Source organism: Ursus maritimus, unplaced genomic scaffold (genome assembly GCF_017311325.1).
Source record: "Ursus maritimus isolate PB19 unplaced genomic scaffold, ASM1731132v1 scaffold_2, whole genome shotgun sequence".
Lineage (NCBI taxonomy): Eukaryota > Metazoa > Chordata > Mammalia > Carnivora > Ursidae > Ursus > Ursus maritimus.
The window spans coordinates 1,967,825-1,989,368 of record NW_024424452.1 but is presented as its reverse complement, the minus strand read 5'-3'; the positions used below and the strand labels follow the sequence as shown (position 1 = coordinate 1,989,368).

Sequence of the window (21,544 nt, the reverse complement as noted above, 5' to 3'; positions counted from 1 at the left end):
GGGCAGGGAACTGAGGCCGGGGGTTAGGAAGACAGGAAGGCAGAGTGGCGGGCGGGGGGCCCCCAGCCCCTGCAGGCACGGAGCTGAGCCTGCTCCCAGGTGGGCGGGCCTGCCCCAACTCGCGCCAACCGGCACTGCTCCGGGCCTGGGCGCCCACACAGCGGCAGACCCGCGTGCCCCCCGAGGGGCCTGTGCCAATCTCCATGATCAGCCCAGCAGGGTGGGGACAGGTGGGACGGCTGTCTCTGCCACCTCCACCCCAAGCCTGGACTGGGGAGGGGGAGGCCACCGCAGCCGGTGCGTGCCCCCCAATGTAGCCGCCGGGGCAGTGGGAAACTCTGCCCGTGCCTGCACCTTGCCCTCCGCCAGGGCTGTCCTGCGCGGAGGACGCAGAGTCCATGGTGCTCCAGCGGGACCACCATTCATTCCTGCACTCTCTCATTCATTCTGCAGGGCACGGGTTCTCGCTGGAGGGCGTCAGGCAGGTTTCCTGTCCTCTCTGGGCTGTGATGGCTCCTGGATGGCAAGAGGGGCCAGACCCTCACGCCGTGTCCGCTGAGGGCCCCTGGGAGGGGGAGACAGCCACAGTCCCGGACAGTGCAGCCAATGGAGCCCCCCCGGCCTCCCTGGAGAATTCTGGAATCTCGCTCTCGCCCACGCGCGTGGTGGACAGAAGCTTCCCGCCGGTCCTCCCCACCTCCTCTTTCCTTCCTTCTCTCAGGAACCCCGGCAGTTCCTCCCCACATTGAGGGGCCCCTTGCTGCCCTGTGAGGCGGGGGCTGCCCTCCTGGCCAGCACAGCCTGTCCTGTCCCTGTCTGGAGGCTGGCAGGTCCCCCCCGGTCCCCCCCAGCTGGCCTCTCCCGCTGTGCCCTACAGTGCACCTCCATGCCCTCCAAGCTTTGGCCTCACTCACCCCCATCCTTGCCCCAATGTCCCCCCACCCCCGGCATGGCTCAGGCCTTCTCCAGATGGCTCCCACTGTCGGGGCTGCCCGGGGCCAGGCCCACCCAGGGCAGGAATCTGGGGAGCCCCCGTGGCCCTGGCGGTGGGAGTGGGTGGCCCCAGCCTGGGCCTCGGGCCCACACGAGTGGCCTCTGCATCCACCCCACCGGGTGCCCTGAGGCTCAGAAGGCAGTCACGGCAGCGGCGGGTCCCTCCACCAGAGGCAGTGGGGCCTGGCCGTTGCTGCTTTGCCTGGTGACCTGGGGGAGGTTTCGGGGCCAGAAGTGAGGCTCCAGCCAGTCCTCTTAAGACAGTTTTCACAGTTGTAAAGTGGAGCCCGTGGCTGGCCTCCCTGCCTCAAGCAATTGCTGCAAGGTTCCAAAGAGTGTGCCAGCCTCAGCCTCTGTGCAGCACGGGGAGAGGGACAGGCCAGGTCTGCTCACCCCCGGACCAGGAGCCCCAGGCAGCGTCCGCTGGAGCTGGAGCCGCAGCTGGCCACTTCCTCGCGGGCACCGCCGGTGTGAGCTCCCCATTGCTGGACGCACGCACCGTGGGGACCACGCCGGGGACTAGAGGCCGGGCTGATGGAGTCCTGGAATCGGGACTCCGGGAGTCTGGCCTCTGAGGACAGAGGAAAGGTGTTCTCTGTGTTGAGATGCTGGGTTCAGTGAAAACCTCAAGGGTAAAGTCAGACCAGCCCAGACTTGGGACCTCTTCTGCTTCTCCATGCTGCGTGTCCTTGGGGCTCAGATGCCCCTTCTCTGAGCTGAGAGCTGCCCAGTCTTTCATGCAGAGTGCCCACCGCTTGCCACAGGCCAGCAGCGCCCCTGGTGGAGCCGGCAGTCTGGACGGAAGGAGGGCGGCACATGGGGTCCTTGGGGCACGCTGGGAGGCACCAGGCTAAGGGGAAAACAGAGCCAGGCAGGCATGGGAGGCGTAGGGCCCGTGGCCTCATGCGGAAGGTGACAGTCTAGTGGAGATATGAAGGGGGTCAGCTGGGGCGATGTCTGGGGAAGAATGTTCCAGACGAGAGCACAAACAGCTGGAGCAAAGGCACTGTGGCAGGAATAGGCACATTCCTGGAACAACACGGAGGTCGTGGCCAAAGTTGAGGGAACAGGAGAAAGAACGGAGATGAGGACCCCGGGCTCGAGGGTGGACAGACAAGTAGAGGACAGGACCCCCCATCCACTCCATAGGACAGGAGCTGACCACTTGGCAAAGGTCCCTTCCCGCCACTGGAGTTCCCAGAAGGGGAGGGCTGCAGACTTGGGGACAATGCCAGGGCCAAAGGGCCGGGGCCGGGGGCTGGATTTATGGCCTCCTCTGACCCCAGCAGAGAAACCAGCCTTGTTGGGCAAGGCCGAGTTACCGGCGACCAGCCTGGGGGTGGGACGGCCAGGATGAAAGCCCCAGAGAAAGGATTAGCCGTGGCCCAAAAGGCCACGCAGGGCACCATGGCAACTGCGAGGCCACGGAGCCCTGGAGAAAGGGGCCTGTGTTAACACCGGCACAGCCTTCCCAGTGGGGCTGGGGGCTTGTTAACCAGCTTACCAGGCAGCGCCCGGCCCATTGACATGGAAATCCAGACCTGCCATCCGTCAGCCCTGAAAGGGCCTGTCGGACCCTGAAAAGAAGCAGCGGAGGCGGAGGGGGCCCACTGGGCTGGCAGGGCGGGCAGTGGGCAGGTGCTGGGCCCCCACCTTCCTCCCCTGCATTCCCGCACTGCTGGGCGCAGGCCGGGCCGGTGGAGCGGAGCCTCCGTCCTTGTGGCTCATGCGTTCGTGGTCCTGGTGGGGACACCCAGGCTTGAGGGGGGCTGAGAGTTACCCAGCCAAACACCCACTGGACAGGGGGGCTGTGGGGCCCCGGGGGGGGGGAGACCACCCCCACTGCCAGGCCGAGCCCTCATGCTGTCTCCGCCTCAGGCTTCGACTCCAAACCCGAGATGACCTGTCCCTGGCCATGCGACTGCCTTAGGCAGGGGCAGGGCCATGAGGAGCCTTGCCCTCAGGTCTCCCTGGCCCTCTCCCTGGGGCACCCTGCTTGCTGGCTCCTTCCACAGTGCTCTGGCCTCCATCTCCCCGGCCCCCATCCCGCTACACCACGCTGGCTGCTCCCAACACCAGGGCATCTCCAGGCCTCACAAAGGCCCAGAAAATGCGCCAGAGTGATCTGCCGAGCTAGGCCTCGGCAGGACGCGGGGGCAGCAACGGGCCTGGTCTTGGGGACCTGTCTGTGCTTGGGAGTGGGGAACTCTGGCCAGGAATGGGGTGCGGAGACAGCGCCCCCCACCCCAGAGCAGGAGGTCCAGCCTCTGGCTGAGAAGCCCCTTGCAAGCCGAGATGTGCAGAAATGCGTGGGCAGGCGGGGGGGGGGGAGGTGGGAAGAGGCTTGGCAGGTGTCTAAGCCCTGCTGACGGGAGATTACAGCCATCTGGAAGCCCCCTCTCTGCATGTCTCCACCCTCCGGGCTCCGGGCAGGAGCCGGGGAGCTGGGGGCAGCTGGCAGCCTGGGTAGAGTGTCGGCGTCCCCATCTGCAAAGTGGGGCAGTGGAGACGTGGGCACTGGGGGCTGTGGAGAGCCGCGGGCAGGGGCTGCGGCCGGCCTCCAGGGGGCAAAGCCTGCTCCGCGTGGCATCGGGCACGCGGCTGTGCCTCCAGACCTCAGTCCCTCATCCAGGACACAGGCAGAGTCCTGGGCTCAGCCTTGTCCCCTCTGGGAGGTGGGGAGGCTCCCACGGGAGAAAGGAGCTGCCAGAACCTGGCCAGGGTGGGGACGATCCAGGGAAAATGGGCCCAGGGGCTGTGGGGACCCTCCTGGGCACCCACCCCTGCACACTGCATCCTCCAGCCTTCTCTGGGGTGCTGTCAACCCCCAGGCCTCCGGCTCGGGTGCTCGCACACGTCACCCTCTACAGGTCACAAGTGGTTGGGGGGGAGTCCATGCACAGGGGTCTGGGAGCAGGCTGGCGCCCCGGCCCCCACCCCTGCCCCCCTACCAGTGTTGGGTTTCCTCAGGGCGAGGCCCCAGCTGCACACAGCTGGTGTGGGCTGGGGGGCCGGGAACTTGAGAAGGATGTGCCCCCAGAGCTACTGAGGAGGGGCCACAGGCGCCCTTCAGAGCCTCAGGCTGGGCTGGCTGGGCCTCCCCCTTGTCCTCAACCCCCCAGCTGCCATCTGCCTCTGTCCCTCCACGGGGAAAGAGGAGGGGCCGGCCCACATTCCACTGCACACGGCCCCTCCCCGCATCTGGCCTGCCCAAACCTCCTTCCTTCCCTCGAAGGCCCTGTACCTGCTGGGAGGGGTCCCTCAGGAAGGCAGAGGCGCTCCCCCCCGACCCGGTGTCCCTGCGAGCACGCCTCCACCCCGTCCGTGTCCTGGGCACCCACTGCGTGCTGGCTCAGGAGCTCCCCCCGCCCCTCCTCACAACCTCAGAGAGACCCTGGAATTGGGGAGCACAGCGGGAGAGGGGCCAAGGGAGAAGGCCAGCTGGGCAGCGGCGACAGAGGTGCCAGGACAGAGGACTGCATCAGATGGGCACCCCGGCCCCCACCCTGCACCCTGGGTGGCACGGAGGCCTTCCCCGAAGAGGCAGACAGACCAGACCCTCTCCCACACGTCCTGTGTGCGTCCTGAGTGGGATCACAGCAGGAAGGAGGGGGTCCATGCCCTCGCTGGTTCAGGGTAACCGGGGGCAGGATGGCCGACCATGGGCCAGGGACAGGGGAGAGCGGGTCCCAGAGGCAGGCACAGACAGCCCTGCCGGGGGCCAAGCTGCAGTGCCTTGTTCTCACTGACCCTTAGAGCACTCTGCACATCCCAGAGGAGGGGTGCTGGGAGCCAGGCCATAGAGGGGTGCATAGGAGTTTGCTAGGCAGAGAAGGGTGTTTCTAAACTTCTGTGTGCACCTGGCACTTCACTTAATCAGCCAGCATCTACTGAGCGCCACTCCAGGCACAAGGACAGAGAGCGGTCCAGGAAGGACTACCCCCACTTCCTCGCAGCGGGAGGCTTTTGGCTGCTTGCTGTGAAGCCCAGGGATGACAGGAGAGTGAAAGCAAGGACTGAGCCACGCTGGGGCAAGGTTCTTCAAGGGGAAGCTGGCAGGCATGGGGGGACGGTATGTGCAAAGGCCCTGTGGCCAGAAGGCTAGAGTATACAACAACTAGATTAGAAGCCGGCACCCAGCCCGGGAGCTGAGGGGCCCCACCACACCCGAGAGGGGACGGTGTCTTCCTACAGTTTGTGGGGGGCGGTCTTCCCCCTCTGTGTGCACCCCGCTGCCCACAACCAGGCATCCATTTGTGACAACCCAGAGCCTGGCGTTGACCCAGGACGGGGGCTTGCAGTCAGGGCTGATGCCGGTGCACACGTGGGGGCGGGGGGGGGGGCTGTGAGGGCCAATTTGTGCGGGGAACAGCCGCGGGCACACAAGGACCCAAGGATACACAGTCACATACAAAGTCACACGATGGAGGCACATGGGGAAGGGACTCGGCAGAAACACGCAGACGTAAAGCAGGCCCTGGCTTCCCGAGTCCCCCTCCTGCGTCTCCCCGGCGCACACCCCAGCCGCCACGCAGACCCCCTTCCCTCATCGCCCTTTCTCCGGCTCTTCAGCAAAGCAGTTGCTCGAAACTAATTGAATTTTCCGCCGGGGAGGTAAGAGGGGTGGGGGCTGGGAGGAAGCTTGTTAACAGGTCTGGTCCTCCCTGACCCGCCCCTGCTCCCACGTCCCCCCTTCCCCAGCCCTTCCCCTCTGCGCTGGCTGGGAACAATGGACAGACAGACAGGACACAGCCCCCACCCTGGGCAGAGCCTGGCCTGCGCCCTTGTCCCGCCTGCCAGCCACGACCCCCAGAAGCTGGCGTGGCTCTCTGGGCCCTGGTGCCCCCCTCTGCAAGGAGAACCGGGGCTGGGGTGGGGGCATCTGAGCACGAACCAGACCGCGGATGTGGGGGCCAGCCTCTGAGATTCAGGACCCAACCCGCTGCCCACATGGAAAGGCCAGGGTCCGGGTGGGCCCCCATTGCCGGCCATGGGCAGGGCAGCTGGGTGCTGGGCGCTGAGCAGGGCTGCTCTCTGGGGGGAGGAAGAAGCTTGTGAGGGCCCATCACTGCCCCGGAGCTTCCTCCTGACGTGCCCCTACCAGCCCAGCACCAGCATTTACAGCGTGAGGCCTGTGTGTGTGCGAGCGTGTGTGCGTGTGTGCGTGACGGGCAGGGGGCCTAGAAGGAGCAGCCTGGGGACAGTGGGGGCCTGCAACCCTCCCACCAGCCTCTCTCCTTTTCTGGACCCCAGGTCCCTCCATGGTCCGCACGTGGAAAATGCCCCAAATGTGGGAGGAGACCCACCCAACCCCATCCACGAGCCCATGGCCTCACCAGCGTCATAGGTGCAGGGGAGCGTGGGGGTCACGGCAGCATCAGGAGGACCATGAGGGGCCCACTGATGGGGCAGGCCACCTGGGGCAGGGGCCCTGGGGGCTGGCCTGGGCACAGGATGGCGGGTTACTTCCCTTCCTCATTAAACAGCTGCCCCTCTGTCCCCCCACACCGGGGTCTCAGGAGATGGTGGGTGAGGGATCTGGGGCCCTGCTCTAAGGACAGGGACCTGGGGAGGGCCGGAGCCCTCAGGCTTATCAGCATCTGCTTGGAGCTGGCCTTTGGGGCCGAGAGCCGCTGGAGGAGCGGGTGGGGACGGAAACGGGAGATCCTTGTCCTCGGAGCCCCGGAGTCAGGCACACACATGGAGCTTGGGGTCAGGGGTCTTTCCCGCGGCCCAACTCCTTCCCCCACTGGAGATGCTGGTGGGGGCTCCGCTGGAGCCGGAGCCCTCAGCGATGTGACCCGTGTAGACCCGGCTGGATCCCAGACGCAGGGGAGCACGGGTGAGGGAGAGGCTGCGGGGAGGAGGGGCGGGGACGCTGGCACTACCATGACCCTGAGAGACGCCAGAGGCAGCCCTGCTGCCCGCCCTGCCCGCCCCAGCTCCCCGTGACCTCTGGGATGCCCGCCGGCACAGCCCGCCTCCCTTCCTGCCCCTCCAGCAGCCTGGCCCACGAGGCAGGCACACCCGTTCCTGCCTGCCTCTCAGAGGCCACGCGCCAGGGGCCTGCGGCAGCCTCTCCGGCCTGCGCCGCTGGAGGCCACGGGGGGAGGCTTGCGGGGGCTCTGAGCTGGCCAGCGGCCGTGGGGCAGGCTCGGGCCCAGGTGACCACGGCTGCCCTGCTGGGACCTGGGGACACAAAGCATCTGTCTCAGCCAGATCCTCATACCCCGCCACCCGTATGCACGTGTCCACACACTCAGCCATGCACCCACACACCCCACCTGTCCACAGATACACATACCACTTGTCCACAGACACACACATCACACCTGTCCACACACACACCCCACCTGTATACAGATACACCCACCTGCACCTGTCCACAGACACACATCACACCTGTCCACAGACACACACACCACCTGTCCATAGACACACACAGACCCTCCTGTCCACAGACACACACACCCACACCCACGCACCCACGTGCTCAGCACTTCTTCCTGAGTGCTGCTGAGCCATAGGCCCTGACCACACTGCATCCTGTTCCAGAACCCCGGACTGGACTGGCCACCCCTCACACCTAGGCAGGCAGAAGGAGGAATGCAGGTCCTGGGGGGGCACCCATGGGGGTCACTGCCTGCCCTGAGGTCACTCCTACTGGCCTCAAGGATGCCCTCCTGGGGAAGAGGTCCCTAAGGCCAGGGTGCGGGGCACGAGGGCAGAATCCTGGGCTGTCACACTACACGGCAGGGGTTCTGTGTCTGTGAGGCTCCAAGAGGGAAGATGTGGTCAGAGAGGGAGTGGAGGGAGCCAGAGATGAAGATACAGAGACAGCTGGATACAGAGACAGCTAGATACAGAGACAGCGGGACATGGAGACAGTGAGACACGGAGACAGTAAGACACAGAGACAGTAAGACACAGAGACAGCTAGAGACAGAGACAGTGAAAGAGACAGTAAGACACAGTGAGACACAGAGACAGCGAGGCAGTGAGAGACAGAGACAGCGAGAGTCAGAGATGGTGAGACACAGAGACGGTGAGACACAGAGACAGTGAGACACGGAGACACTGAGACATGGAGACAGTGAGACACAGAGACAGTGAGACATAGAGACAGTGAGATACAGAGACAGTGAGACACAGAGACAGTGAGAGAGGGTGCGTGCGTGTGTCGAGGGTCCCAGCCTCTGGTTTGGGGTCCCCGTGAGGGGCCGGGGAGCCTGGAGTCCCCTTGCTCGTCCCACTGGGGAGATAAGGGGGACGATGCTGTGACAAGCGTGGTTGTCTTGGCAGCGAGGCGAGATCCTCCTCTTGGGGGCATTTTTTCCTCATCGAATCATCCTGGGCTTGGTCCAGGGCCCTCTCCCCAAGCCCTGGGTGACCAACACTCCCCCACGAGACGCCCTGAAGCCAGCGAGGGGTCTGCCGGGGCCTTTCCCACAGCCTCTCCCGGGACCCAGGGCTCGCCCCCGCGCTGGGCTCAGGAGGGGCAGAGAGGGAGCACATGCGGGTCACTGGGACCCACCCGTCCCTGTGTCCCTGCAGCCGTCTGTCCAGCGGGGCACTGGCTCCCTCCGAAGCCCCTGGGGCTGACGCCGGGTCTGAGCCCACAGAGCAAACACCCCGGCTCCATGGGGCCAGGGCCAGGGACCAGGAGGGTGGGCTGCGCCCCTCTGGACTCGAGAGCTCTGCTCTGGACAGAGGAAGTCGCTCGTCCGCGGGGGGTGGTGACAGCTGCATGTCTCAGGAAGGAGCCGTGAGGAAGAGGAAGACTGAGCCGGGCAGAGCGGGCCCTGCCTGTGCCCCCCACACCCACCGTGACTCTCTGATCCTCCTCCCTTAGCATCCTGCCCCACGTGCACAGATGGACGGACGGACGGCTGGAAGGGTGCTGCGCCAACAGATGGGCAGGGGATGGAAAGTGAAGAGGGGAGTTGAGTGATGGATGGAAAGACGACGGCTGGCTGGCCGGCTGAGTGGACAGGTGGGCAAATAATGGACAGGAGGGTCGAAGGTCGGCAAATGCATGAGCAGACGGATAGACACACGGAAGGACGATGTGGAGGCAGAACAGAGCCTCCCGGAAGATGTGGGTCCTCCTCCCTGGGACCTGTGACGATGTCCTTCCGTGGCCAAAGGGGTGTTGAAGGTGGGGTTCGGTGAAGCTAGAGAGGGAGGGATTACCCGGGGTCCCGTGGGTGCCCCCCAGTGCAATCACGGGGGTCTTCCGAAGGGGAAGACGGCCGCTGTCGCTGGGGGGGTGCTCTTGCGGCCTCTGAACCTGGGGCCGGCCCTGAGCCGAGGACGCAGGCGGCTTCGAGAAGCGGGAGAAGGCAGAGCCGCCAGGAGGAGCACAGCCCTGCGGATGCCGTGACTGCAGCCCGTCGGCCCCACCTGTGCCCCGGACCGTGAGACGGGACGCCTGTGTTGTCTGAGGACACCGCGCTCGCCGTGCTGTCCTACAGTGGCGACGGCAGACCACACCGACGCGCACAGGGACGGAGGGTCTGCGGACGGGGCTTATGCCTCAGACACTCACATGGACCCGGTGCTGTAGGCTGCAGGGGAAGGCCCCCCGCCGGATGGCAGCTCGGACACCCCAGCTTCAAAGATAACCACACGGCCCAGAACTGAGCAGCAGAGCCTGACTGAGAGGGACAGAGGCATCCAGAGACATCCAGAGGCCGTCTATCAGTCGGTCACCCAGTCAAGGCCGACAGGGACCCAGGTGGCCCTTCTGTGGAGGGTGGTTGGGTGTGCTGAGGGCGGGTGCATGAAGGGAGCCCCCATCTTCTTCCTCCCGGGATCCTAATCCGACCAGTGTCTCTGCACCTGGGAAGGTGGCCTGGCAGGTGAAGAAGTCAGAGCCCCGCACCGTGCCTCGGCTGGCCAGGCCAATGCCACAGACCCCACGTGCCTGCCTCAGCCACCTCCATGGAGCACGCGGCTCGCTCACCTCCACACGCACACCTGCACGCACACACACTCACCCATACAGCCATGTGGACACCACGCAGGGGAGGGGATCTGTCCTGCTCTGCCTCCAACCTGTGACCTTGGCCAAGTCCCTGGCCCACCCTGGGTCTCTGTCTCCCCATCTGTGGGCTGGGGAGCTTGGGCCTTTGGAGGGCCAACAAGGGGGGTGGGGGTCGGCGGCGGGGCGGGTCCTGCGGTCAGGGGAGCTGAGGCCAGGCATGGGGTGGGGGTAGGGGGCGTCCGTCCTGGCCCTCACTCATGTTTCTGACCACCAGGCTTCCTCCCCCGCACCCCTCTGGGGAGGGACTGTAATTAACTTCTTCCTGTTCAGATCAGGAGTCCGTTTCCAAAAACATATTTCGAAGGATTATTTTGCAAAGGAAATGTTTTTGAAAGAATCTCGTGTCCGTCCCAGCCCGGGGAAGTGGCAGCAGCAGTCAGAGCTCAGAGGGGGAGCGGGGGTGGGGGTGACCCGCGTGGCCTGGGTGGCCGGACTGAGCTGGTAAGCCGGCCCTGAGCCTGTCTGGGGTGGGGAGGCCAAGGGCATGGTGGGAGGAGGGTCTCCACTTCCTCCTGCCCACTCTCTGCCCTCTGCCTGCGCCAGGCCCCCCACTGCTGAGCTGGGGTTGGGGGCGCGGCTTTTGAGGGCCTTCCTGCACCCTTTCACTGGGGAGATCAGCTCCCCTGGAAACCCTCTGCCTGCTCCCTGGCCACGCACCCCGGCTTCCCTCTCCATCAGGCCCTCTCCTGCCCCCGGAGGCACCCCGGGCTCTGTCCAGCCACCCTGGCCTTCCCCCAGGACGGCTCCCTGTTCCCCGTGGCTGGGCATCCTCCAGCCAGGTTCATGGCCGCTGTGAGCCCAGCCTGCCTTCCCGTCTTCCACTGCTTCCTGGGGCACCTTGCGGGCACTCCCTTCTTGACCTTGGCCCTCGCTCTGAAGTTCCGTGGAAGGCCCTTCCTAACCACAGGAGCTAACATGCAAGTGGTTTCTCTTTGCTTGTCTTTCCTATCCTGAGAAACATGATGCGAAGTTTCCACCATCGCCTGAGGGGGGGCAGGGGGCAGTGGCCGGGGGCCACTGAGCAGCCGCCGGGTCTTCAGTAGGAAGCGCCTCTCTTCTCTGGGATGGGTTGTGGGCTGGGGGCTCCCCAGACCCTGCAGACTCAGGACCAGTCCGGGGCTGCCCATCTCCCCTCTGCCCACATGGCCTCAGTCTTCCCCCTGACCTGTTCCCTGCGTCCACCGTGGCCTCCCAGCCCCCAGCACACGGACGGCGTTCAGAAGGTGACTGTTGAATGCATGGGTGGGTCACGGGCACCTGGCTGGGGGACTCGTAGGAAAGACCCTTTTGTCTCAAAAGACCACCCCTTAGTTTCTTGTCCCAGAATCCCAGGCTGGGCCCTGTGTCGGGGAAGGCCAGGCTCCCCAGGCAGCCCCTCTCTGCCTCAGTTTCCCCTCCCGAACCCGCCTGTGCTGGTGCCAGCCCAGCACGGCGCTCCTTGGGCTGGGGAAATTCCACAGGCCCTGCCACTGCTAGCCACACTGGTCAGAGGGCAGTCCCAGCCCTCTGGGGACCCAGCACCGGGGGAGAACATTCTGTCAGCCTGCTGGCCAGCTGGGAGGGTGGTGACCGAGCGTGTGAAGGCCACTGAGGGAAAGGCGCCTGGCCAGCCGTGTCCTCGCCTGCCACTCATATGCCGGCGTCCTCGGACACGCGCCGGGCCTCTCTGTCCCCGTGTCCCACCTGGGAAAATGGGGGGCACCGAGGAGATAAGCCCTGTGGGGCCCAGACCGGTCACGTGGGGCCAGTGCCTGGCCCTGCTTCTCCACCCGGCCCCGCCTTCTGCTGAGCCACCCCCCACACCAACTCCGGGGTGCAGCCCCTCTGTCCTCTGGAGGCCCGCTGGCCTGGGGGTGCTGACAGGGCTCACTGCCACCCCCGCCCCCCGCCTCTGCCTCTTCCCTGACCCGACTTCTCCATGCGCCTCTCTCTGTGTCCCTCCCCCTCGCCCCGTCCTCATTCCCAGCCCCCAGCCCATGGGGGCTCAGTGGTGCTTGCAGCCCTGGGTTCCGGCACTCCGCCCCTTTGCAGATGTCCTGGAACTGCCGTGAGGTTATTTTGGGAGCTGGCGGCTCCCCTGGGCCTTTCCCGAGAGTCTTGGCGGGAGCGCTGGAAGCCAACGGGGGTCAGCTTGAGCGGGAGGGGGCATGTGGCGGTGGGCCCGGACTGGGCTGTGAGGACACAGCGCACGGCACCGGTCTCCTGGTGTCTGGGGGAAGGAGGGGGGCAGGGATGGGGGGTCTCCCTGGCTGAGCTGGGCCTGAGCCCACCCGAGAGGGTTCTAGAGTGGGGGCAGACCCAGACTAGCTCATTCCCCACCAGACAGCCCTGCCCTTGGGTGGGGGGAGACTGGAGGCTCTTCACGTGGCCCCAGCCTGTAGGTCTCCCAGATGTGGCCTCCACTCACCTCCACGACCTCGCCCCACACTCCAGCCACGCCGGCCTGCTGGCTGCTCCCACCTCAGGACCTTTTCACCTACTGTTTCTTCCCCCTGGCTCATTCCTCCCGCATCTCCTGGGCTGGGTCTTTCTCAACATGAGGTGTCAGGGCAGTGCTCACCTCCCCTGAGAGCGCCCTCCTAGCTCTGGCCCCAGTGCCCTCACCCTTCCCCTCTTCCCCTCTCCGTTCTGCACTGTTCCATAGAAGTGGAATGCAAGCCACAGATGTGATTTGACATTTTCTAGTAGCCATGTTAAAAAAAGTGTATAAGGGGCACCTGCTTGGGTCAGTCGGTGAAGCGTCCAACTCTTGGTCTCAACTCAGGTCTTGATCTCAGGGTGGTGAGTTCAAGCCCCGGGTGGGGCTCCAGGCCGGGGTGTGGAGCCTACTTAAAAAAAAAAAAAGTTTTTAAAAACAGGTGGAATTGATTTTAATAATATATTTTATTTAACCAACTATATCCAAAAATAACTTCATTTAACACGTGATCAATATAGAAATTAACGAGTTTTTTTGTTTGTTTGTTTTTTGTTTTTTGTTTTTTTTTGCACGGGTTCTTGTAAAACCCATTTCAGTGGCTCGGTGGGTACGTGTGGTCAGTACCTACCAGACCAGACTGCCCAGCTCTATGCTGCTGTCCTATTTGACTTTCTTCCTAGCCCACTCACCATCTAGAATGTTCCATGCACCTGTCGTAGAGCAATTGATTACCGATCTCTTCCACTGCAACACACGTCTGTCTGTGCGGTCTGCGCCCCTCCCCGTGTGACTCACCCCCACCCGGGAGGGGCTGTGCCTCCAGGTCACACAGCAGCACTCTCTACACACTGGGGGCTTGAACCCACACCTGGTGTCCCGGGCTCTGGCTTGAGGCCGGGGGGAGGCCCTGGGGTCCCCAAGGCTGCAGCACCCTGTCTTCAGGCCACCTGCAGCCCAGCCCCAGGATCCCCACCCAGCCGCTTTCTGATCTAATCGGATTCCCGGCTCTCCCTTCCTCGAATCCCGGCTGCTACGGCTGTGTGTTTATAAACGTCGTATCCCTGGAGGCCGCGGAGCCCAGGGCCCATCTGGAGAAATCATCGCGGCACCCCCCCCCCAGACCAGATGTCCACCCCCAGCCCCGCCCCACCCTGCACAGCTGGCCCCCAGCCTCTGCCCTGCACAGGGCCTCCCACGGGCTCCTGTGCCTGGCCCAGGGCCTCGAGACCCAGACAGCCCTTTGGGAGGCCATCCGGGCTAGTTGAGCTCCCTCGGAGATGGCTCCCATCCTGGTTTGCTCACTGCTGGTGTCACCCAAGAAGGTCCCCCCGTGCCAGCCAGGCCCCGACCTCCCCTAGCAAAGGCCACTGGGGAGCCTGGTCCCTCTCCTGGGGCCTCCTGAGCCGCCCACCAAGGGCTTCTATGGCCTCTCAGGCACATCCTTGGGACTGGGCTCCCTGGTGACCCCTGGAGGGTTGTTGGCACAACGACCCACCAGGACACATGCGCAGTGGTCTCAGTCTCCCCGTCAGTGAAATGGGAATGGAGACGCTCGCCCAGGAGGGCCGTGAACAGCTGTGCACGCACTTTAAAGACTGCAAGAAGAGCGTAAGAGCCTCATTGCGGAAGGCTCTGTCCTGCCCCTGAGTCCTGGCCCCACCCCTGCAGGGCTACAGTTAAGCAGGAGCACTCCCCCACTCGCCACCGGCCGCAGGGACCTGGGTGCATACGCCTTCCCTTAGAGCCTCAGTTGTCACATCTACAAAATGGGACGTAAAGCAGAATGGGGGATAGCGCTCCCCTCCCAGGGGTTGTGAGAACTCAAGGGTTAAGCCTGGCCTGATCAGGGGCTCTTGGTAGACATGGGTCCTGCCGTCCCTCCAGGAGAGCCTCTGATTTGCCAGCCCAGGCTCAGGCCCGTTAGGGAGGGAGAAACTCCAGCCTGCGCAGGGTGGCCTCTCCAGTGGCCCGGACTGCCCAGAGCCCCACATTCATGTCCCCTCTTTGGTTCAAGGGCAGCCTTGCTTCTGTCCCCTGGCCGAGCATCTGGGGACCCACGATCCCACAACCCCAGATGGGGACACTGAGGCCCAGAAAGGGGCCTGTCAAAAGCAGGTGGGTCTGCTTTGATTTGTAGGGCGTGGAGGGAAAGGTGTGGAGCAGGAGGGGCAGCCCTGCAGGTCCCTGCAGAAGGGAGGCCAGGCCAGCTGAGTGTCCTTCAGCTGCTGCTGGCCAGCCCATGCCAGCAAGAGGGGTGGGGTCAGAACTGGCAGCCCAGGCCTGGGGTTGGCTCCATGAAAGCCTTATCAGCCCCCAAATGCCCCCAAGCGAGCAGATTCTCTGGGTGATAAGAGACTCAAGGGCGGGAAGCAGGAGACACATGGACAATGGCCAGCCACTGGGTGGGCGGCTTGGCCAGGAACAATGCCGGGCCAAATTAGGGGAGGGGAAGGTGGCGCCTGGCAGGGGATGCTGGAAGGGCTGGACCCCAGCCAGGCAGCAAAGGTGGGGTGGCGACGTGCCTTCCCCAGCCCCATCCCAGCCCTTCACTCCCACAGCTCTGCCCTCCCCAGGGTCTTTGCACATGCTGTTTCCTTTGCTGGCCACACTCTTCCCCCCACCCTTCCTCCTGGTGAGCCCTTCCTCTTCTGGGCTAAGCTCAAAGTCACCTCTTGTAGGAAGTCTCCCTAACCCGCTGATATCAGGCCAGGCCCCCCCGGACACAACTGTCACCCCCCCCCGATTTCCCTTCTGAACCTGATAATTGGATAACGTAAGTCTGGGTTTGTCATTTAACGCCTGCCCCCCACCTTCAGACACTGGGAGCTCTGCAAGGGCACAGACCGTGTATGCCTGTCTGTCGGTGAACCTCTCAGGACCACATTGTAGGTGCACAACAAGCGTTTGCTGAGCACGTGAATGAGCAGCAGGTTGCTTCCCTCCACCAACGAGGGGCACGCGTGGCAGGCACCGCACTGAGCACACCGTAGAAGTAATCGCCACCGTAGCCACCGTGAGCTGAGCTCCCCGACCGCCCCCACGTCTCCCTGCCCTGGGCCTGGGGACCTCCGTCCACACCAAGCGAGAGAAGGGGCCCCAGGGGTCGGGCTCAGACCTGCCTCCTCCCTACCGACCCCGGAGGGTACTAGGCAGCTCCTGGCACACAGCAAGGACTCTGAATGGCCCGGGGTACAGTGACCCCTGCCCTGAGTGATTCAGAGGAGGGAGAGAGCCAGGAGGGCTTTATGAGAGATGGAGCTAAGCTGTGAGCAGGTGGGACTTGGGGCAGGTGGTGTCTGGGCATAGCTGGTAGAGGATTCCAGAGGGACAGGCGAGGGGGCACCAGGGAGTGGGGGAGTCTGCTGTCCTCGCCCCGGAGCCTTGGGGTCCTGGTCAGCCCCGGATCAGCCCCTCCCAGCCTTTAGCAGGCTCTATGAGGGGCCTCCCCGGGGCTCCTGGGCCTCAGTTTCCCCATCTGGGCAATGGCGGCATGATGCCTCCTGACTGCCCTCTGCATGCTGGGCTCAATCCCACTGCTGACCCAGAATGCACACTCACGTCACAACCCCAGCAGGGAGGAAAAGAGCCAGCTGCTACGTGCCAAAGGCTGCCAAGCACCCAGCCAGGGGGAGAGCCGACCCGAGGCCGTGTGTCCTGGTTCCAGCGCTGCCCCTTGCCAGGTGGGGGCTGAGACTTTCTGTGCTGATCTTGCCATCAGCAAGCAGTTCCAGATGTGGGCCGGGGATGGCAAGGGGGTCGTGGGAGGGCTGGCTTGAGAACCCCAATGACCCGAAATCACCCACGGCTGGGCCAGGCTGGTGCTTGCCCTGGGTGGGGGGGGACACAAGTGGATGGGGGGCTGAGAATAGCACTGGCCTGGGCACCCATGTTCTCACACGGCCACCCTCCTCAGGGCTCTGGGGGCTTCCTCCAGTCTGAGCCAGCCAGGGCACTGATGCCTGGCTCCAGGACGCACATGGAAGGTGGGCTGCCCTCCCAAAAGATGACGTCGTGGATCCCCGAAAACTGTCCCGAAGGTGCGTCAGATTCTTCCCGAGTCCACCCCCCGCTGCTGGGCCTGTTACCTCACCCTCCAGCACCCTTCTAAGTCCTGCTCAGTCTTCAAGACCTGCTTGAGGTGCCACCTCCTCCAGGAAGCCAACCCTGACCACCCCCATCCCGCCGGATGAGGGGCTGAGTCCCCGTGAAGGATCCTCAGCCTAGCTGGGTGGAGATCCTGCTGCCTCGTCTCAGCCAGTGGAAGTCAACAGCCCAGGGCAAAACCACATATCCGGGAGGGGGCGGGGCGGCTCCTGGATGGGCACGTCTGCTCCCAGGGCCCAACCCTGCCCGGCCAGCAATTCGGCAGGGTGCGGGGGTGTGGGGCGGTGGCTACTGCCCACGGCTGCCCCGACCCCTGCCTGGGGCCTGGCTGGGATCCCACCTGGACTCCATGACATTGGGGGGTGCCTGCAGGCCTGGGCCAGCCACAGGGGGCCTCGCTGACCCTCTCTCCATTCCCCGGCCCCATTCGGGCCTTTCAGGTCACTGCCAGGGAAAGCCTCAGCTGCTTCTGGCCCCCGCCCATCATGGAAGCAGTTCCAAAGCCCAGGCCGGACAAGACCTGCAAGCCTGGCCAGGGGTCCGCTCACACCAGGTACAAGGGCCGCCGTGCATGCACGTGGAGGCCCAGAGCCTGCTTCACCCAGGTGGGCCGTTTGGGGGTCTCCAGGCCGGCCACGGACCAACCAGGCTCACACCCCTGCCCTCTTGAGGTCCTCTTGGCTACCTGCAAACTCCCACTGCCCAGATGGGGAGGCTGAGATGCAGGGACGGATGGGCCTGCCCGAATCAGGGGTCCCTCAGGCCTCCTCACCCCAGACCAGGGCCCTCGTGCAGGTAGAGTACTCGGGCTTTCTGTGCAGGGAATCTGGGGGATAAGCCCCACTCGAAAGCCCCCTGATGCCTGGCTAGGGCTCTAGGCAGCTGACTCCCAAGGTCCCTCTACTAGTGTCCCTGCTGACCCCAAAGTAAGGTGACAATGGCCCAGCTTCCTGTGTCCAGCCAGGGCTGTGGCTGCCTGGGCCACCTCCCCCACCGAGGGGAGAGGCACAGGGGGCAGAGGTCAGCACGGCAGAGCAGGACTGCTGAGAGCAGTGCACAGCTGGGAAGACTGAGGCCCAGAGGCTACTAGCTCAGGCCTTCTCTGGAGCCTGACTGCCAGTCCCAGGACCCCAGGGACAGGGGACAGGACCCAGGACAGGGAGGTGGGGAGGCACAGCTAGGCTTCACCTCCTGCTGGCCAACTGTGGCAGGGCCTCCCTTCTCCATGGTCCTTGTGGGGAGGCAGGTGTGAGGGGTCTGCAGCCTGTGAACCCCAGGATGGCCGGGCTGGGTTGGGACATGGCTCTGCAAGGTAGGCCAGGTGGGAGCCAGGACACCACCGCAAGAAGGCTCCTCAGGCAGCATGTCCGCTGCTCAGCGCTGCCCCCTGCAGGCCCCACCAGCCCTGCCCGTGCACATGGGGACCACAGTGCCCCACACCACCAATGGGCCATCAGGCCATCTCCGCATCCTTCCCTGGCCTTAGCTTCACCCCCCTCGCCAAGACTGGCCTCCACATGGGGGAGGCCAAGCAAGAATGATGGGGTTACAGGCAGCTGGGTTACCCCTGGGGCCTGGGCGTGTGGATGAGCGCCCATCCCCAAGATGCACTGGGCAGGGAAACAGCAGGGGCCGAGCCACACACACGACACTTGCACACGACAGCTCTCACACGCATGGGCTCACGTGTCCACAGATAGCTGCGTGCGCAGCCACAAGACCCCGCGCTCACCACACACCCACACTCCCATCGCACGCTCGCCCGCACACTCACCGCACGCAGCAGCCCCAGTGCTCCACAGGCCCAGCCTGGCTCCCCTTTGGGCCAGCTCCTTGGACAGTCCAGCCAGGCGGCCCCACAGCTGCCCCGAGAGCCTGTAGAGATCCTGCCCCTCTCCCCTACACACTCCGTGGGGGCCCCAGGCTGCCTCCTCCCCAGCTCAGCTGAGAGGGGCTGAGGCGCCAGGCCAGGAGGGACCTTGGGGTGTGGGAAAGGCCCTCCCCCATTCCATCAGCCAGAGCCAGGAATGCGCTGACCACAGCCCCAGCCTAATCCCAGCACAGTGCCCCATGGGGCCAGCTGAGCCGGCTGGAGCAGGGCAGCCCGGGAGGCTGGGCTGGGCTGGGGGGGACACAGGGCTGGCCCCCAGAAGGCCCAGGCAGTGTTGGTAGGCCTGCCGTCCCCCACCACCCCCAACTTGAGCAATGATGAAGGTCTGGGTTCCTGGGAGCCCGGAAGAAGCTGCTGGGGGTGGGAGGCAGAAGTGCTTTCCTAGGACCCTAAAAAGTGGAGTGGGGGTGGGGAGGAGGCCAGGGCCAGCCACTCTGTCTCTGGTGCTTGAATGGCACACTTGCTGATAATGGGGGGAGAAGCGGTGGGTAGGGAGGGGCAAAGCAGCCCATCGGCTGTCCCAGGGGTGGGGCTCCCGCGCCCCGCCCAGCCCAGCCTGCCCACCCGCCTATATGCCCCAGCTCGTGCTCCGCACCTGCAGAAGCTGGCGAGATGGCGCTGCAGGTGGGTGAGAAGGGAGCAGGCCCAGGCGGGGGCTCCCCAAATCCCCCAGGCCTGCAGGCTGAGAGGGCATGGGGTGGAGGACGTCTACCACCCTGCCATGAAGGGAACGCCGCTCAGAGGGCCAGGGTCCTGGGGAAGAGCCTGCACTGGGGGTGAGACTGACTGGGGCCCCCTGGACAAGTGGGGTACACTCTGCCCCCCTTTTGCATGCAGTTCGAAGCCTTCTGTGCAGGGGGCCTGGCCCCTGGCTGGAGCCTGCTGGTCCAGGGACACTCTGATTCTGGAGAGGACAAGTAAGGGTCACCACCCTCCCCAGGGGCTCCCTCTCAGCCTTGGGTGGGGTGACTCTCCAGTCATTTGCTGTCCCACAACCCCCCCATGACGCCCCGCAGGTTTGAGATCAACTTCCTGTCCGAGGCGGGGGACATTGCCTTCCACGTCAAGCCCCGGTTCTCCAGCACCACCGTGGTGGGCAACACCTTCCAGGGGGGCCGCTGGGGCCAGGAGGAGGTGTCCAGCGTCTTCCCGCTGGTGCTGGGGGAGCCCTTCGAGGTGATGGGGGCAGCGGAGGGGATGCCGCGGGGGGCCGGGGGGCCAGGCTTGGGGTACCTATGAGGGTACTGGGGCTATCCTGTGGCTTTGTGGGAAGGACGCTGTGTCCCGGCGCCCTGTGGACGGAGTCTCACTCTGGGTGCGGGTGGGGGCACCCCTCAGAGAGGGGAAGGGGACGTCCGTCCGGCTGGGGCTCGGAGCTCCCATCTGGGGCGGGCCTGCATGACGGGGGGATTCCATGTGGTGAGGGGCCCGGGCTCCTGTCCCCAGATGGAGGTCAGCTCGGATGCGGAGCACTTCCACGTCCACGCCCAGGAGCACAAAGTGCTACAGTTCGCACACCGCCACAGGCCGCTGGCGGCCATCACCCGGGTGCAGGTGCTGAGCGACCACCGCCTGGCCCAGGTGGAGCTGGCCAGGAGGGACCTGAGCTGGTGGTAACGTACCTGCCCCCCCCCCCGCCCCTGCTGCACCGGGGACCTGGCCATGCATCCTTATCCCCGGGACCATCAGGCCCCAGCAGCCCGGGATGGGGGCCCTGCTTCGTCCTCTGCAAACCCGAGGGAGCAGGGCCGACTGTCCACGTCCCACCCCCGAGGCTGGGCTAGGGTCTGGGCCGGGGCCGGGGCTGAGGCAGCTGTCTTGGATGCCTGCAGGGATGGGGGCCACTGAGCTGTGCCTGAAGTCCCCGGAAGGAGCCTCGGCCATCAACCATCCCTTGTCCAGTGGAACCCACGCTGGGGGAGCAGAGGGGAGTGGTCTGTGGTTCTGGCCCCTCCCATTCTAGCTCTACCTTCAATAAAGTTTGAGCAGGCTGCAGGGGCTCGGCTGCTATGGGGGGACCGGATGGGGTGAGGTGGGGTGATGGATGTAGCCCTAGACACCCCCACCAGAGATGGGGGTGCGGTCTTCCCCGACACCTGTGTGCCCTGGGGATGGTCTGACCCCTCGCTTCTTCCCCTCGTTCCCTGGGAGGGGAGTGGTGTCAGACGACATCGACATCGGGTGTTGGGCGGCTCCTAGCCAGCTGCCCTTGCCAGACCCCTGGGCACAGCCCCTCTGGCTCAGCCCTTGGGGGAGCATCCTGCCCAGTCCAGGACTGTCCGCTGGGAGGTCCCGAAGCCTCCTCGCCCTGCTTCCTGTTGGGTGGAAGGAAGAAGTCTTTCCTGTTTCTCCTCATCCCACCTGGAAGTGAGACGTGCTCCCAGCCCTGCCGTGCGTGTGCGCGTGTGCTCGTGTGCATGTGTCTGTGTGTGTGTGAGTAGCGGGGGCAGGGTGGGTGTAGAGGAAGGGAGGGAGCCCTGGAAATCTCGTCTGGGGACAGTGAGCGCAGCTGGCAGCCTCCCAGTGCTGGCTCCAACCTTCAGCTGCTCTATCCACCAGTCATCTGTCTGTCCTTCTATCTACCTATCGTCCTGTTTGTCTGTCTTGATGAAAGTGGTGATGTCACAGCTCAGGATGAGGGTCACCGAGGATTTAGCCTGAACGAGTGAGTGTCTTAAGGAAAAGGGGCAGGTGAGTGTAGCAGAGAGGAGGGCTGAGCAGGTAAGGCCCTGGACTCTGGAGCCTGCGGCCTGGGTCTGAGTTCCAGTCCTGCTGCCCGGAGGTGTGACCCTGGGCCAGTTCCTGAGCTTCTGGGGACGAGTGGAGCCCTCAGCTCGGGAGCGGATTCGGGCAAAGCATCGGATGGCCAGCTGGCGAGTGTCACCTGCTGTGCAATTCCAGATACAACACGCATCTGGCTTCTGAGGTTTTACAGACAGGGAAACTGAGGCTAGGCTGCAGAAGTCAGCCGCAGGGTGGGGCCCGCTGCCCTCCTGAGCCGAGGGGCCATCTCAGCACCCCCACCCCCAGGTGAGACAATGGTGGCCCCAGACTCCAGCAGTGCGCCTTCCTTCCTGTCTCCGTGCACTTC

General features: G+C 64.7%; 1 protein-coding gene and 1 long non-coding RNA gene across 4 annotated transcripts in view; one reads left to right on the top strand and one right to left on the bottom strand.

Annotated features, from left to right (window-relative positions):
- Positions 1 to 12,704: 12,704 nt before the first annotated feature.
- LOC121103720 overlaps positions 12,705 to 21,544 on the bottom strand; it is a 24,874-nt gene continuing 16,034 nt past the window's right edge. The window contains exon 3 of the long non-coding RNA XR_005835917.1: positions 12,705 to 12,864. This is a non-coding gene — a long non-coding RNA (uncharacterized LOC121103720). The remainder of the gene's footprint in view (positions 12,865 to 21,544) is intronic.
- On the top strand, positions 15,290 to 20,448 carry GRIFIN (galectin-related inter-fiber protein). 3 transcript variants are annotated; one of them, XM_040634693.1, is made up of 8 exons: positions 15,290 to 15,471; positions 16,033 to 16,138; positions 16,372 to 16,495; positions 17,003 to 17,115; positions 19,291 to 19,370; positions 19,470 to 19,629; positions 19,900 to 20,066; positions 20,286 to 20,448. In XM_040634693.1, exons 3-8 carry the CDS (start codon positions 16,414 to 16,416, stop codon positions 20,299 to 20,301), a joined length of 618 nt encoding a protein of 205 aa, XP_040490627.1. In that variant the 5' UTR covers positions 15,290 to 15,471; positions 16,033 to 16,138; positions 16,372 to 16,413; the 3' UTR covers positions 20,302 to 20,448. The 3 variants fall into 3 exon arrangements, with proteins under 3 accessions (XP_040490627.1, XP_040490626.1, XP_040490625.1); XM_040634692.1 differs by having other exon boundaries at positions 16,030 to 16,138; XM_040634691.1 differs by lacking the exons at positions 15,290 to 15,471; positions 16,033 to 16,138; positions 16,372 to 16,495 and having other exon boundaries at positions 16,862 to 17,115.

Excerpts from the sequence above, each read along its gene's own strand:
- GRIFIN (XM_040634691.1), top strand. The coding sequence starts at position 16,912 with ATGACATTGGGGGGTGCCTGCAGGCCTGGGCCAGCCACAGGGGGCCTC. Across the intron at positions 17,116-19,290 it reads CAGGGGTCCGCTCACACCAG|TTCGAAGCCTTCTGTGCAGG; the intron begins GTACAAGGGCCG and ends TTTTGCATGCAG. Across the intron at positions 19,630-19,899 it reads TGCTGGGGGAGCCCTTCGAG|ATGGAGGTCAGCTCGGATGC; the intron begins GTGATGGGGGCA and ends TCCTGTCCCCAG.